Consider the following 13852-nt stretch of genomic DNA (forward strand, 5'->3'; position numbering starts at 1 on the left):
CATAAAAAAAAACCCTGGCAGGCTGTCCCACGGATGCGGAGCTGTCGGGGTCAAGCTAAATGGAACCGTATGTGAAAGGTAAGTATGTTCCCTTTCGCTTCCCAACAGGCTTCATCCCATCTGACTTCAAACTGGCCTCGCAGCTGCCAAAAGGGCTATTACAGCAAATTAACACTGAAAATAAAAACATTTGAAGTTAGGATGGTGTAGGTGGGTTCACAGTGAAATAGTCTTTGGCTCCAGGTGGCACGGGGTCTCAGATGAGTCCTCAAAGAAAAACAAGAGGGCTCTGTCTCCTGGCTTTAAGCTCAATGAGCACTCTCACTGTGAGTGCAACTGTAGCTTATGGAGGGGATATATGAAAAATCCTGGCTGCAGAACTTTCACAGAAACACCATGGAGGAAAATGCTCTGAAAACTTGATAATAAAATGAATCCATAACATGCAGAATTCCATGTGAACTGCATATGGCCCCTGACATCTGGTTCTTAATCTGAACTGCTTTGTGGAGTGAGAATCTTCTGCCCAGAGGCTGTTTCAGCCGCCAAGCATTCATCAAAACATGGATATCAGACCAGTGTTACTCTGCGTGTCGTTCTGAGATTACTTATGTGTTTAATAAGATCATTCAAAAGGCCAAAAGTTACATAACAACAGTGATTCCAACAAATAAGGTAATAAATAAAACATTTTATAAACACCAAGATTGTATCTAAAGGCTGTGAATATTGGAAACAATACTTGCTTTCAATAAATAATTAACATATTAAGATTTAAGACTGGGTTGCAACAACAAAAATTAATTTAACCTAAGATTAGTTCTAATCAGAGTTTGGCAAAACTAGATTTAAAATGAGTTCATCCCGATTAAAAAGCAGAGCTCAGTTGCACAATTAAAAACTAATCTCATTTCAGTAAATACAAGTTCAGTTTAAACAGAGTCTGATCAATATCGAGGTGCCTGCTTACCCAAATTAAAATAAAAAAAAAAGTATGCTGTGGGAATGGCATATTTTCAGCCACTCTGTATTTCTTAACAAAATGTTGCATTGTTTGCTAGCTAAAAAGTTGCCAGCTGAAAAAGTTGATTAGCCTTCTCACAATGGCTCAGTCCATCACAAAAAAACAGACATTTTTAAAAGTTTAACATCCTCAAGTGTGAGTGATAATATAAGCTCAAAATGAAGCAGTGGAAGGGATCATCTGCTGTGAGACTTGTGGACATGAAGGGGGAAGTATCAAGGAACTTGAAAAAGAGCAACTCATCCTACAGCATATGTTGTCTGTTAGGGCTTCATGTCAGCCTACCTCGCTGCCTGCGCCTCTGGCACTGTCCTCTTCCTCTTCGTCTACTTCTTGGAGGAGCTCAGCCAGACGCTCTTTCTCTGCCTGGGTCAAAAGCACTTGGTCCCCCTCACCACTGACTAGCTATTGCATTACACAACATTTTGGAAATAAAGAGAGAATGAAAACCATTATTTGCACATTTCCACTCTTTTCAGTGGTGCCCACGCTGGCTTAAAACATGGCTTTCTCTTGAACTAGAGACAAATATTTTCCTCACTGGAAAAACAAACAGACAAGAGACTTGCTCCAAGTCATGCGATATACCCCAGCACTGCGTTTAGCCCAACATGAACTTTGACACACCTCAATGTTTCTCTTGACGAAGTCCTTCTGTTTTTTCTTCCCTTTGGAAGCTTCACAGTGGCTGCCTTCAAACTGCTCTTCTCCAGTCTCCTCATGGCTAACTTCAAATGATTCTGTCAAGCTGTTTGGCCTCTCTTCACCTGTCAGGCAAGTCGCACTTTAAATTCCAGGAGACAAATACTGAAAAAGAAAGCCAAAGCTCTAGTAATAACAATTAGCCAAAACTGATAAAAATAAGAGAATTTCAGAGGGAGTCATTTTTCAATCACAAGTTCTTTTTCTATCATCCAATCCTCATGATCAAAGAGTGCACAGCTGCCCAATAATAATCTTGGAACAGGTTAAAACATAAACAATTTGTAAAAATTAGATGACTTAAAAGCAAGCTCTGCAAGGTGGCAAGGCTATGCTTCAGCTAAATTGTAAGAAGACCCCATGATATAAGCAGCCAAGCAGCCCAAAATGTCTCTGAACTGAGGAGCACAATGAATTCCTCACAGTTCCTGGGCTGCTTTTTGGGGAAAAAATGAGACCTTTTTCCTGAGGGGATAAATATCATAAACCACAAGATCTTGATCAGGAAATTGTTTGTAAGTTGCATATTGGGTGAACTGTTATATACTGACCTCCGGAAAACTGCTGGAATATTTGAGTTGGTGCACTTCTGTCTGCACCAGCATACCATGAAGGGGGAAAAAACAACAGTTATACTGTAAGTTCCCTTAGGTCATGACGCCATCAAGTGGGCAATCTAGGCACTACAACTGTGAACATACACTTCAAGACCCATAATCAAAAGATGGAAATATGAGTGCTGCATTTTTTGTCATGTTCTGTTGTCACTGACTCACTTTTCTGCAGGTACTGGCTGTCACAATCAGGAACCTGAGTTTCAAACACAGGCACAAAGACATCCTCGTCTTCTGTCCCTTAAAGGTAAAGAAGAGATTAAGATTTCTCACAGTGACCGTATGTACCAAACTTTTCAACACTGTTGCCTATGCTTACCAATGGATGCTTCCAGAGCCAAAAATAACTTTGTGTTCAAAGCTTCATGTGCACGCTCAGAGTAACCTTCAGGCTTATTCTGCTGCAGGAAAATACACATTAAAACATCAGACCACAGTGATGAGGGTGACTACCGTTTTAGTCAAAAACAGTGCTGGTAAACAGAAGTTGTAATGTAAGTAGAGTGAATACAAAGATTGTCTACCAGGAGCTCCTGCCAAAGTTTTGCTTGAAGTTCTTTCCTCTGGCGCCTGACTTCTTTTTCACTGCAGATCTTTGCAGATAATATTTCATCAAGTCGCCTCATTTCCTCAATGGCTCTCTGTAGTTTAATATCTTCTTCTTTCTCTTCATCAGTAGCATCAACCTGACACTGGCCTTAAAGAAGCACATACATTACAATATGGGATAAATGAATTAAAACTAGACCGTCCTAAAATCAGGGTTTGAAGTAACAAATTATATCTACTCACATTTCGTGACATGAGACTAGGTATCGTCTTAGATTTTAAACACTGTTATATCATGACCTGGTACCAGTGTTGTCTTTTCCTGGTATTCAAGGCTGCATTACAGTAAAGTGGTGTCATTTTCTGAACCAGATTGTTGGAGTTGTTCTGTTATTTGCTTTTATGCACTTAGTCATTAGACCCAAATTACTGATGGTTATTTATCAAAAATCTCAGTGTTAATATTGTTTGGTAGATATTAAGGCATTTGGCAATATAATATATATTTGACAATTGTCTGACATTGCTAACTAATACCCTGAGTAGTTTGTGAGAGGAATACTTTGTACTTTTACATAAGTATTTTTAATACCAGTAGTTTCTTGCAGGTGAGTAATACTGCAGTAATATAACAGTACTTGTATTTGAGGACAAATTTTCACTACTCTTTCCACCAGAGCCTAAAAATGAGTGAACTACTCCATTATACTGAACACTTACCTTTGTCAGGATCTCTGGCTGAGGAATTTATACCCTCTTCAGAGCTGCTCTGGATCTACAGCGGATTATTTTCTAAAGTTATTGGAAATTATCAAATCTCATGAGTCAATATTCATAAATATTGTAAAGTTTAGTCAAAGTGTCGTTTATACTTTTACTTTACCTGAATATTAACAGCGTCGTTGGTCAAAACCTGGAGGGAAAATGGAGTTGTAGAACAAATTCTGTCACTATGAGGCAGTGACACGCTCGACACGCGGCTGCCCCTTTGCTCACGCGACGCAGGTCGGGAAATGTCGTCTAAACTACCTCTGATTATTTCCATAGTGATTTTCTTCAGCTGAACTTCATTGACAAACGCGAAAAAAAAGGTATTTGTTGGTATTAAATGGCTGTTGACTGAGTAAAACTACTTATCAACAGAAACTTCCAAGAGTTTTTCCGCCTACTTTTGGTAACTATGGACGCAAACACTCCCGGATGTTGTAACTATGGAAATGTGCATTTGTTACTATAGCTACCGGACGAAATCGAGGCAGCCCAGCTGATGCTGCAGTCGATGCAGCTAGCTAGCGTAGCGGGTATCAAGCTAGCCAGTAGGGAGCTAGCTAGCGTTTAGCTGTAGTACCGCTCGTCTCCTTAAGTCTTCTTTTTGTTTTTTCCACAGTCGCGTTAAATGTCGTCGTTGTAGCTGAGCCGTTGCTGATAAATGTCTGCAGCGTGAGAAAGTGAGGGTGGAGGTTTCGAGGCCGTCTCTTTGTGGTAGGTAACGTTAACCATCAAGCCATTGTAATGTATGGCTAGCGCGGGTAAGCTAAAAAGGCTAATATTGATCTTCTCAGCTAAATTAGTTAATCCAACAATGAAAATCAGCTATAATGTGTTCTGTTGAATGTTAATATTCTGTAGGTGGTAGCACGGGTGCCAGCTAGTTACCATCAACGTCACATTCTGTGTTTGTCAACATGGTATCTTTTGTTTTGGCCTTGATCTCAGTATCGGTTTCGAGTTTAGCAATCATAGCTAATAAGGAAGCAAATGGGTGTGTAGCCCCTGAGACGGAACCATAAGAACCACAATTATACTTTATTCATGGGGGATGCAATTAGCTAAAGTCATTACTTCGTTAACTGTGATTATTTCCGTCATTAAAAGGAAGAATTGACGTCGCTGTCCAATTAGCGCTAGCTTGCTAAATGCTCATACCATTATTACTGGTGTGTGTTTTTTTTTCTCTGTCATGCCATTGTAGTACTGTCTCACTATCACACCCACGTCGCTGGCAGCTGTCCAAGCTCTGCAGAGTACCTGCATCCGGCAGGTGTCAGCACATTGTACAGGCCATGGCTTAGCTACATGTAGGCATCATGACTCATAATGTACTGTATTTATTCATTGCTATTTACATGATTTTTTTTACCATACCAGGTTGAGTTGACTCTGCAGGGGAAGATGTGCAATGGAATGATAGAGTCAATATCAAAAGCCTTCTGGGCCCACACCTCAGCCACTAAACGGTCCTTCTTGTTGCTGTTGTTACTGGCTGTAGTGTCCACAGGACAAGGGTCAGGTAAGAGACACAATTTATGGTTGTACACGCATGTCTGTATTGTTATGTCTTTGTCTTCTCTGCTGAAGAAACATTATCAGCTTTGTCATGACACAGGACTTATGGGTGAATGTCCTGTCATGACACTATCATGTATTGCGCAGAATCAACTGTGGTGATACCTTGCATTTTGACATAATCAGCATTGGGCAATGGCCAAAATGTCTGCATACACATCTGCAGGCAGCTGTGTCAGTGTGGCTGCTGTGGCACAATGTTAGCACTCCACATAGTAAGTTTTGGGCAGGTGGTGAAGAAGTTAATTTCAAGCACTGTACTGTAACTCTCCTATTGTTAACATTTACCTAAATATCTTCAATCACCTTTGTCTTTTCTAATGTTCCTCCCATCCTTAATGATTGCAAATCTAATCTAAAGCTGTCCTCACTTGCATTAAATATATTATTATATTATGTTATAATGTATAGAACAATGCTGTTGAATAATGCTGCGATTAATCGGTTTGATCAATATTTTTAAGAAAAAATGCAAATAGAAATTCTATGATTCCAGTTTCTTAACTGAACATTTCCTCATTCCCTTCTACTTTATGACAGTAAATTGAATATCTTTGGATGGTGAGCAAAAACAAAACAGTTGAGGATGTCACATTGAGCTTTTGAAAACACAGGTCAACACTTCTTACCATTTTTCAGAGATTTTATTGACCAAACAACTCATCGGTTAATCGACTATGACAATAATTGTTAGTTGCAGCCCTCCAGTTGAATAACATTGCTTCTGACATACTATACCCCACTCTCCCTCAAATATCAGTCAGGTTCTGAAATCTACAGCAGAACCCATTGTGTTTTTCTATTTCATTGATAATAAAAATTCATCTAAATCAACATGTTATGTGTTATAACATGTTATGACTTTTCCTTGCTTTGATATCAGGATTTCAAATAGGATGGTATGAATGGACAGACTCTTATCTACCTTATCCAAGGTGGAAGCCATATAACTCTTAGTCAAGCAAATGTTCTTCTTGTGTTTTAAGTTAATGTTGAGTTGTACTCATATGTTTGAGTAATTCTTGCAATTCGATGTAAAATCCAGCAGTTCAGATTATTTTGGGAGAAGGAGCACATGACCACCAACACCTCAATCTAATGTGATGTAATACAACACTACAAGTTACAGGCTCAAAAACTAATATTATTGTCCAATCAATACCTGTCTGGCTGTTATAAACATTGCAATTGTAGTGTAGTTGTTGAGCCACTACAATATATAGTACAAATGTTCATGTTATTATGTCCACTCCTTATATGTGGTGCCACTGAAAGCCTTCCTACAACAGTTACCATAAGTCATTCTATGTCTCTGTTACTGGTGCTTCACTGGGTGACATAAATCAACCCAAATATTAACAAATATCAAACCAAAATATTTGTTGTATTGATTCTACTGAAAGCCTGGGCAGTTTCACAGAATTTCCTCGTCTTTGGTCTTCTCTTCCCAGGATGTGTGAGGCCATACATGGTCCAGAACAGCTGGGTAAACCTCACAGAATCCAACAGAGGGTCGTTCCCTGTGGGCACAGTACTGCAGTACAGCTGTGACCCTGGTTACCTGCCAGATGGACCCAGCATCCTCACCTGCACCACACTGGGACGCTGGTCCTCTGAGCCTCCTCACTGCATACGTAGTGGTGGTAAGATACTCTATCCACCACTGTCTTTTTTTGATCTGTAAAGTAATGAGGAGTCATTATGTTTAATGTCTTTGTCTCATTAAGTAAAAACATCTGTACCTCCAGTCATTTTTAGCCAATTTTGCTAATATATAAACCTAGCATTTAAAGTTTGATTGGTATTTTGTGTGGTTTGTTTTTCCGCCCAACAGCATGTCTACCCCTCTCCAAACCCGAGAATGGGGGATTCACCTGCCATCCATCCCCCTGTCGAATGTTTGCCCATGGCACTGTGATTGAGTTCTTCTGTGATGACGGCTTCATTCTCAGCGGAGACTATAACTACCTGACCTGTCAGGATGGACAGTGGGACGGCCCCATGCAGATCAGTTGTGTGAGCCAAGGTTGGTCCTTTAACATGGATTTTTCAACAGGTTAATGCATTGATCTTGAAAATCCACCTGTCACCAAAATAATGCCTAAAAAATATTTAATTTTGTGAATAAATCAGTGCATCAAAGAGGTGGTCTTCATATTGTCAACACTGTCAGACTCTGAAGTCAGTTTTTCATGTTAAGTACTTATCTTTGTTATTAATGTAATTGTTATTAAAGTATTAAAAATATTTTTGTATGTTGTCCCTTTGTTAAGGTTGTGTAAGACCCTCTACGGTTCAGCATGGCTCAAGTAATCTGTCAGACTCCAACAGGAGCTTGTTCCCTGTGGGCACAGTACTGCAGTACACCTGTGACCCTGGTTACCTGCCTGCTGGACCCAGCATCCTCACATGCACCACACTGGGACACTGGTCCTCTGAGCCTCCTCGCTGTATACGCAGTGACGGTAAAGACAAATAGTACTGTCTGTGTTGTACTGTCATAGTACATTCTGCATTCTAAACTGTTTTTGTACTTGCTATCAAAACATACTGTAACCTGAATGAATAGATTGTATTGGTAGCAGGTGTATTAAGGTGATTAAGTTATCATTATTCATTTCAATTTCACTGTCTAGATCTAGTTTAGGTATTTTTTGTCTATATTCACAGTTTGGTTTAATTAATAACATTAATTTAGATTTAGTAAAAACTCAAGTAAAGCTCAACTGTTCCTGTAAGTGTAGTCAAAGACATATCAGGGCTCTAATCATACACCAACCCTGCAAGAAGTTAGAGACACATTTAGTGTCTTAAATCAACATCCAGTAACTTTGATAACAAAAAACACATATTATGACCAGCATGCTGCCTGTAGCATCCACAGAATATCCATAGATGGAGACCAAGCACGTTTTTATTACAGATACACCACGATGAGAAATAATGATACAATACAGAGCACTGGAGTTGACGCATTTATTGATTTTCCTTCTTTGCATGCACATGCAGAAGACTTCCTTCTGGCAGTATGCTTCAATATGTCTAGTAAAGGTTGTATTCTGAAGGGAGACTATAAATACTATCTGTCAGTATGGGGAATAGGACAGCCGTGGGACTTTTCACCTATTAGATAAATAATTACAATGTTTTGTACAGATTATTATCTCTGCTATATAAGCAAAGTATTTGTTTATTTATTATTAAAATATTTAATATATTTATTAAATATTAAAAAAGCATTTACAGCTGTTAACTGTATTTTTGACTCTTGTCCCTTTTTAAGGTTGTGTAAGACCCTCTATGGTGCAGCATGGCTCAACTAATCTGACAGAAACAAACAGGAGCTCGTTTCCTGTGGGCACAGTACTGGAGTATCGCTGTGACCCTGGTTACCTGCCAGACGGACCCAACATCCTCACCTGCTCTGCACTCGGACACTGGTCCTCCGAACCTCCTCGCTGTATACGCAGTGACGGTAAAGACAAACCTCATTTTACTGTCTGTGATTTTGACTGCCTATAGGCAACATGAACCCTCTTTACACCTGTTATCAACATGTACTGTGACCTGAATGAATAGATTCTATATGAATTAGGAAATATTATAGTAACATGGATTTCGTATATCACTGACATATTGGGCCTCTGATCATACAAACCAACTCCACAAGAGGTTGGAGGCCCATCCTGTGTCTTAAATCAACATCCAGCAACTGTGATAACGAAAATAGAAATATTGTGACCAACATGCTGCCCAGGTTGTAGCTTACTCAGAATATTCATTGATGGAGACGAAGCAAGTTTTTATTACATGTCCACCAAGAGAGAGTGCAATACAGTAGACATGTTAACACTAGATTCAGTTAAAGACACAGTGGCAAGTTTGTTATATAGCACCTTTAATAACAAGGCATAGTGAAAATATACGCATGTCATTTTTTAAGAAAAAATGTCTAAATTCTTCAATTTTAGCTTAGTATTTCCTTGTTTTACTGCTCCTTTATGACTGTAAACTCAATATATTTGGGTTGTGGATAGAGATGCACCGATTTCAATTTCCTTGGCCGATTTTTTTTTTTTTTTTTTTTTTTTTTAAGGGTCTGACCTGCCAGTTCCGATTTTGGGATTTTAGATGATTCTGATTTTCAGTCTTCCTAAGAACTATAATTGGCAGCATTCACAAACATTTTTGCATTAATTTGGATGTTCATAATAAAGCACTGACATTTTTCACAATTTTCTAACATTTAATTGACACAATAACTAATCAATTAATCAAGAAAATGATTAATTGATAGGGAATATAATCATTAGTTGCAGCCCTATTCATATGTGTAATTACTGGCCAACACAAATTAGTCCCTATATTTCAAATAGGATTTGAACAAGTTTTGCACTGAAAGCTTGGTGAAACAACATTGTTTTCCCTTTTTTTCCAAATGTTTTCATTTCTTTCCATGGACAGTATGCCAACCTCCATATCAGCCAGAGAACGGAGGCTACACCTGCCACCCCTCCTCATGTGGACGACTGTCTCATGGCACTGTGATCGAATATTTCTGTGATGAAGGCTACATTCTGAAAGGAGACTACAAATACCTGACCTGCCAGTATGGGGAATGGGACAGCCAAGTGAAGCTCAGCTGCCTCATGCAGCAAGGTAATGGCACATTTTGACTCAGAGATAAATGATTACAGTCGGTTCTGTACACACATTCATGTCAACCGTTTATCTGCCTCACAGACAGCGATCCAACTTTACCATTGGGGATGCCCGCCTTGTCCATAGTGGCATCCACAGCCAGCTCAGTGGCCCTGATCCTGCTCCTGGTGGTGCTGTTTGTACTTCTGCAGCCAAAACTCAAGTCCCTCCATCGGTGAGTCCACCCTCAAAATCAGCAGCAGCATGTTATTCTTGAAACCAGAAGCCATGATAGACATGTTACATTGATCACTCTAAACATTCCTCTCATCCTCCGCACCAAGACGCGATCAGGGTGTGTCTGGCCAGCCAGTGTCCATCATGGTGGAAGGAGTCCAGGTAACTCTGCCCTCGTATGAGGAGGCTGTGAGTGGTAGTGCAGCCTCATCCTCGGCAGAGTCTCGAGTCCAGATAGTGCTGTCTGAGGGTCAGCATGCCACAGCGCCAGAGGCTGGCCCCTCTAGGCCTTCTTCCCTCAAACAGCAGCAGTCAGAGATGGCTGTGGTCCACCCTGTTCCACCGTCTTCATCCTCCTCGTCACCGTCACCCTCATCCTCTGCCTGGGCTCTGGAACACGCAGGTGCTGCGGCTCCTTCATCCTCACAAAGACGGCCGTCTGCAGGCAGCGACCAAAACAGCCTGTCTCTGGACTCTGAGATGGACTATTCTGATGGTAAAGCCCTCTTCAGGCACACTTTTTTATACTTACAAGCACTGACTCCAAAATAGTTGGTACATTAAAAACAGAATGGAATGACATGAAATCATTTTTGACCTATATTCATTTGAATATAGTACAAAAACAAGTTCAAACTGTTTTTTTGTTTTTTGTATATTTGCAGTCATTCTGAATTCGATCCCTGCAACACGTTCCCAAAACAGGTTATCACTGTGTTACATCGTCTCACCATTGTGGAACTAATTATGAAATTTTAAAAGTGAAATTCTTTCTCATTCTTTCTTGATATAGGGCTTCAGTGTTCAGTAGTCCATGGTCTCATATTTTGTGTGTCATACTGCACCACACATTTTCAATGAGAGAAAGGTCTGAACAGTCCGGTCTAGTGCTTAAACTCTTTTACTACAAACCCATGCAGTTGCAACACATGCAGAATGTGTCTCGGTGTTGCTGAAATAAGCAGGGACGTCCCTTAAAAAAGACATTGTGTGGATGGCAGCATATGTTGCTCCAAAACCTGTATGTACTTTGCAGCATTAATTGTATTTTCACAGATGTACTAATTACCCATGATGGGCAGGCATCAAATTCTGCATTCAATAGTAGTTCAGAATGTAAACCATGTTTATCAGTTTGAACATTAAATTTCTTGTCTTTGTACTGTGAATGTAGGTTGAAAAGGATTTGTAAAGATTAAAGGTCCAGATTCCAGATGTTTCTTGCCACACTGGTTATGCAAATACAATCGTACATAGGACATAAATTATGGCATTCGGTTTTTATTTACATTTTACACGGTTTCCTGACTATGTTAGAATCGGGGTCTCACTTTGTACTGATGCAAATGTTTGTCTGCTGTCTACAGACATGCCACTGTTGAAGGAGGCCTGAAAAATGCCGAAGCCTTTGGACTTACCGAGACAACCAGCGTTGCTACCGACCTCTACTGGTGAACGGGACGCCTCTTGAGATTTTGGCAACATAGCTGTCAACACAGACAAACCCTACTAAAGAGGCTTCGAGTGAAGCTGTGGGTCATCCAGAATAGTTCCTCTGACCATCCCAAAGGAGTGCAGAGAAGGGATGCACATGTACATACATGCTTACATTTTTATAAGAATTCCTACACTATGTATGTACGTCTAATGTCTGAAGCTCAGTTGAAAAGTGTAGAACAAAACCAGAAAGGAACAGGCACCTCCTGAAGCTGAAGGAGTGTGTCTTAAAGACTGTTAGAAAGACTGATGTGTTTCAGTTGGACGGGCAAAGCTGCAAACTCACTTTGGGAGCTAATAATCTCATCGGTGTCTTGTTTACTGTTAACTTTTCTTTAACCACATATCACCCCATTTAAGACACTCATTGGCAAAGATGCATGAAGACCAGGTAATCTAGATTGTTGTCCCAGTCATGCACCAAACTGTTTGTGATTCTAAATAATTATTTAAGGTGTTATTAATCATGACTCACGTAATTTCATGTGTCACTGTAAAGTTAAAGGCTGCTAAATTCACTCTGCTGCATTAATCATTGGATTGAGGGCAAATTTATGTTGTTTCAGGCCTGCATTCACTACATTTCATCCTCGCAAAGACGTCACATATATTCTCTTCATACCCTTGCCCCCAATGGCCTTAGCTTTCCACTTCTATGCACAGGTACCTATATGTAAAATAAGAAATTTCAAAAATGAATGTCAGTTAAATGCCTCCACTGCTTAGTGATATTATGTGTGGCTTGTCAGACACATCACTTGTACACCGGAAAATATTATTCTCTTAATTTATGCAGGCTGCTTGGAAATTCCTGTTTTTAAGTCTTAACGGGAAACTTAAAATGTGTATTTAATTTATTTGTTTCTGGAACGCTGTTGATCAGCCATGGCTTCTTTTGATGCTTCCACAGCTCTTAAAAAAAGACAAAAAAACAAAACAAAGTAGGTCTTTTCACTTTGCTGCTTCAGTTTTGATTCCACTACAGGCACGTTATATGTGACACTAAACGTGGTTGGGAAGATCCAACACAAAAATGAGTAAGTGTACAGATTAGTGTAATGTCAGTGTTCACTATGTTTGACTGTCCGTTAAGTTTACTTTTGGACTGAGGAATGGATTTTTCCTTTTTCTTTTTTTGTGAAGATGGTATTTTAATATATGTAAAAAGTTTTAAGTTAAATTTACTCTGTATATACCATATGATCATTTTGATTAAATATTATTTGAGGTGTTCAAATTGCCTGCATTCTTCTTTTTTACAGTGGATACCTCTTGTAGTGATCACATCTGTGTGGGTCATTATAAGTGGATGATTAGTATAACCTTTTTTTCTTCACTATCGTGCAGATTACATCTAATTGATATTTGCATATTTATTACATGAATATAAAGTAATGAAACGAAAAGCTTTGCTATTTACTAAATTTAATTTGAGTATTTCAAAATGCGGTACAGCTGTTTCAAATGCTTTTCAAAATAAATTACTGTACCCATATATTTTCATGTTTGGAAAGACCCAAAATGAACCCTGTATGTGGACTACCTGATTACTAAAAGCGAATTATCCAATTATAGCAATTATAAAGAAATTAAGAGCATTTTCCAGTGTATTAGACTGCATTTCACATCTTTAAAAACATCTGAGAATTACCTTTCTCTTCGGTCTGACATACTAGAGTATTTAAATACAAAAGTTTGCTCAGTAGAGTGCAGATGTCTGCAAGGAAACCCAAAATTAATATTTGGAGGGGATCGCTTATAATTAAGGCTTTGTACTGCCTGGAATCTTACTATACAATGCATATCATGATACAGGGGTTAAGATTCAGTATACTGCAGAATTGTAAGCAAGATAATATATTGCTAGTTTTTTTTAAACCTCATTCTAAACTCGTATAAAGAACAGTCCTTCAAGTGTGTGACAGAGTTTAAAAAGTTTACTCTCTATGCAGTCATTTTTGATATATGTAATCAACATTTTGATTTGATATTGTCATAAGACATAAGATCACACATGAGGTCATAATGACCTTTGACCACTTAAGTCTAATTAGTTGATCCTTGAGTCCAAATGATCATTTGTACCAGGTTTGAAGAAATTCCTTCAACGCTTCTTGCCCCAGCTGTCACCAGTGTAGTGTCATAAAAACAGTTTTTTTAAGGACTGTTAATCACAGAGGTGTTTCAGCATGCAGTCATGAATGTGCACAAAAAGATTAGCTGGATGGGTTCAGTAGTATGA

The 13852-nt window shown here is 39.1% G+C and overlaps 2 protein-coding genes across 2 annotated transcripts in view; one reads left to right on the top strand and one right to left on the bottom strand.

Moving 5' to 3' along the window:
• The window catches only part of fsip1 (fibrous sheath interacting protein 1), a 38735-nt gene extending 34743 nt beyond the window's left edge, over positions 1 to 3992 (bottom strand). The window contains exons 1-7 of the mRNA XM_084742531.1: positions 3773 to 3992; positions 3610 to 3664; positions 2865 to 3037; positions 2660 to 2741; positions 2503 to 2580; positions 1652 to 1791; positions 1310 to 1429 (exon numbers count right to left, since the gene is read on the bottom strand). Coding sequence (XP_084598657.1) covers positions 1310 to 1429; positions 1652 to 1791; positions 2503 to 2580; positions 2660 to 2741; positions 2865 to 3037; positions 3610 to 3664; positions 3773 to 3934 — 810 coding nt within the window. The 5' untranslated portion in view covers positions 3935 to 3992. The remainder of the gene's footprint in view (positions 1 to 1309; positions 1430 to 1651; positions 1792 to 2502; positions 2581 to 2659; positions 2742 to 2864; positions 3038 to 3609; positions 3665 to 3772) is intronic.
• A 192-nt stretch (positions 3993 to 4184) lies between these two features.
• Positions 4185 to 12847, top strand: LOC146310623 (sushi domain-containing protein 4-like). Its single transcript, XM_084742530.1, has 10 exons — positions 4185 to 4371; positions 5038 to 5179; positions 6687 to 6878; positions 7070 to 7261; positions 7509 to 7700; positions 8519 to 8710; positions 9700 to 9894; positions 9979 to 10111; positions 10221 to 10609; positions 11481 to 12847. The coding sequence occupies exons 2-10, from the start codon at positions 5062 to 5064 to the stop codon at positions 11504 to 11506; spliced, it is 1629 nt and encodes a 542-aa protein (XP_084598656.1). The 5' UTR covers positions 4185 to 4371; positions 5038 to 5061; the 3' UTR covers positions 11507 to 12847.
• The last annotated feature ends 1005 nt before the right edge of the window (positions 12848 to 13852 follow it).

This window comes from Lutjanus erythropterus, chromosome 18, assembly GCF_056507025.1.
Source record: "Lutjanus erythropterus isolate fLutEry1 chromosome 18, fLutEry1.hap2, whole genome shotgun sequence".
NCBI lineage: Eukaryota > Metazoa > Chordata > Actinopteri > Lutjaniformes > Lutjanidae > Lutjanus > Lutjanus erythropterus.

Coding starts and splice junctions, on each gene's coding strand:
- LOC146310623 (XM_084742530.1), top strand. CDS start 5,062: ATGTGCAATGGAATGATAGAGTCAATATCAAAAGCCTTCTGGGCCCAC. Junction 7,262..7,508: donor GATCAGTTGTGTGAGCCAAG/GTTGGTCCTTTA, acceptor CCCTTTGTTAAG/GTTGTGTAAGACCCTCTACG. Junction 9,895..9,978: donor CAGCTGCCTCATGCAGCAAG/GTAATGGCACAT, acceptor TCTGCCTCACAG/ACAGCGATCCAACTTTACCA.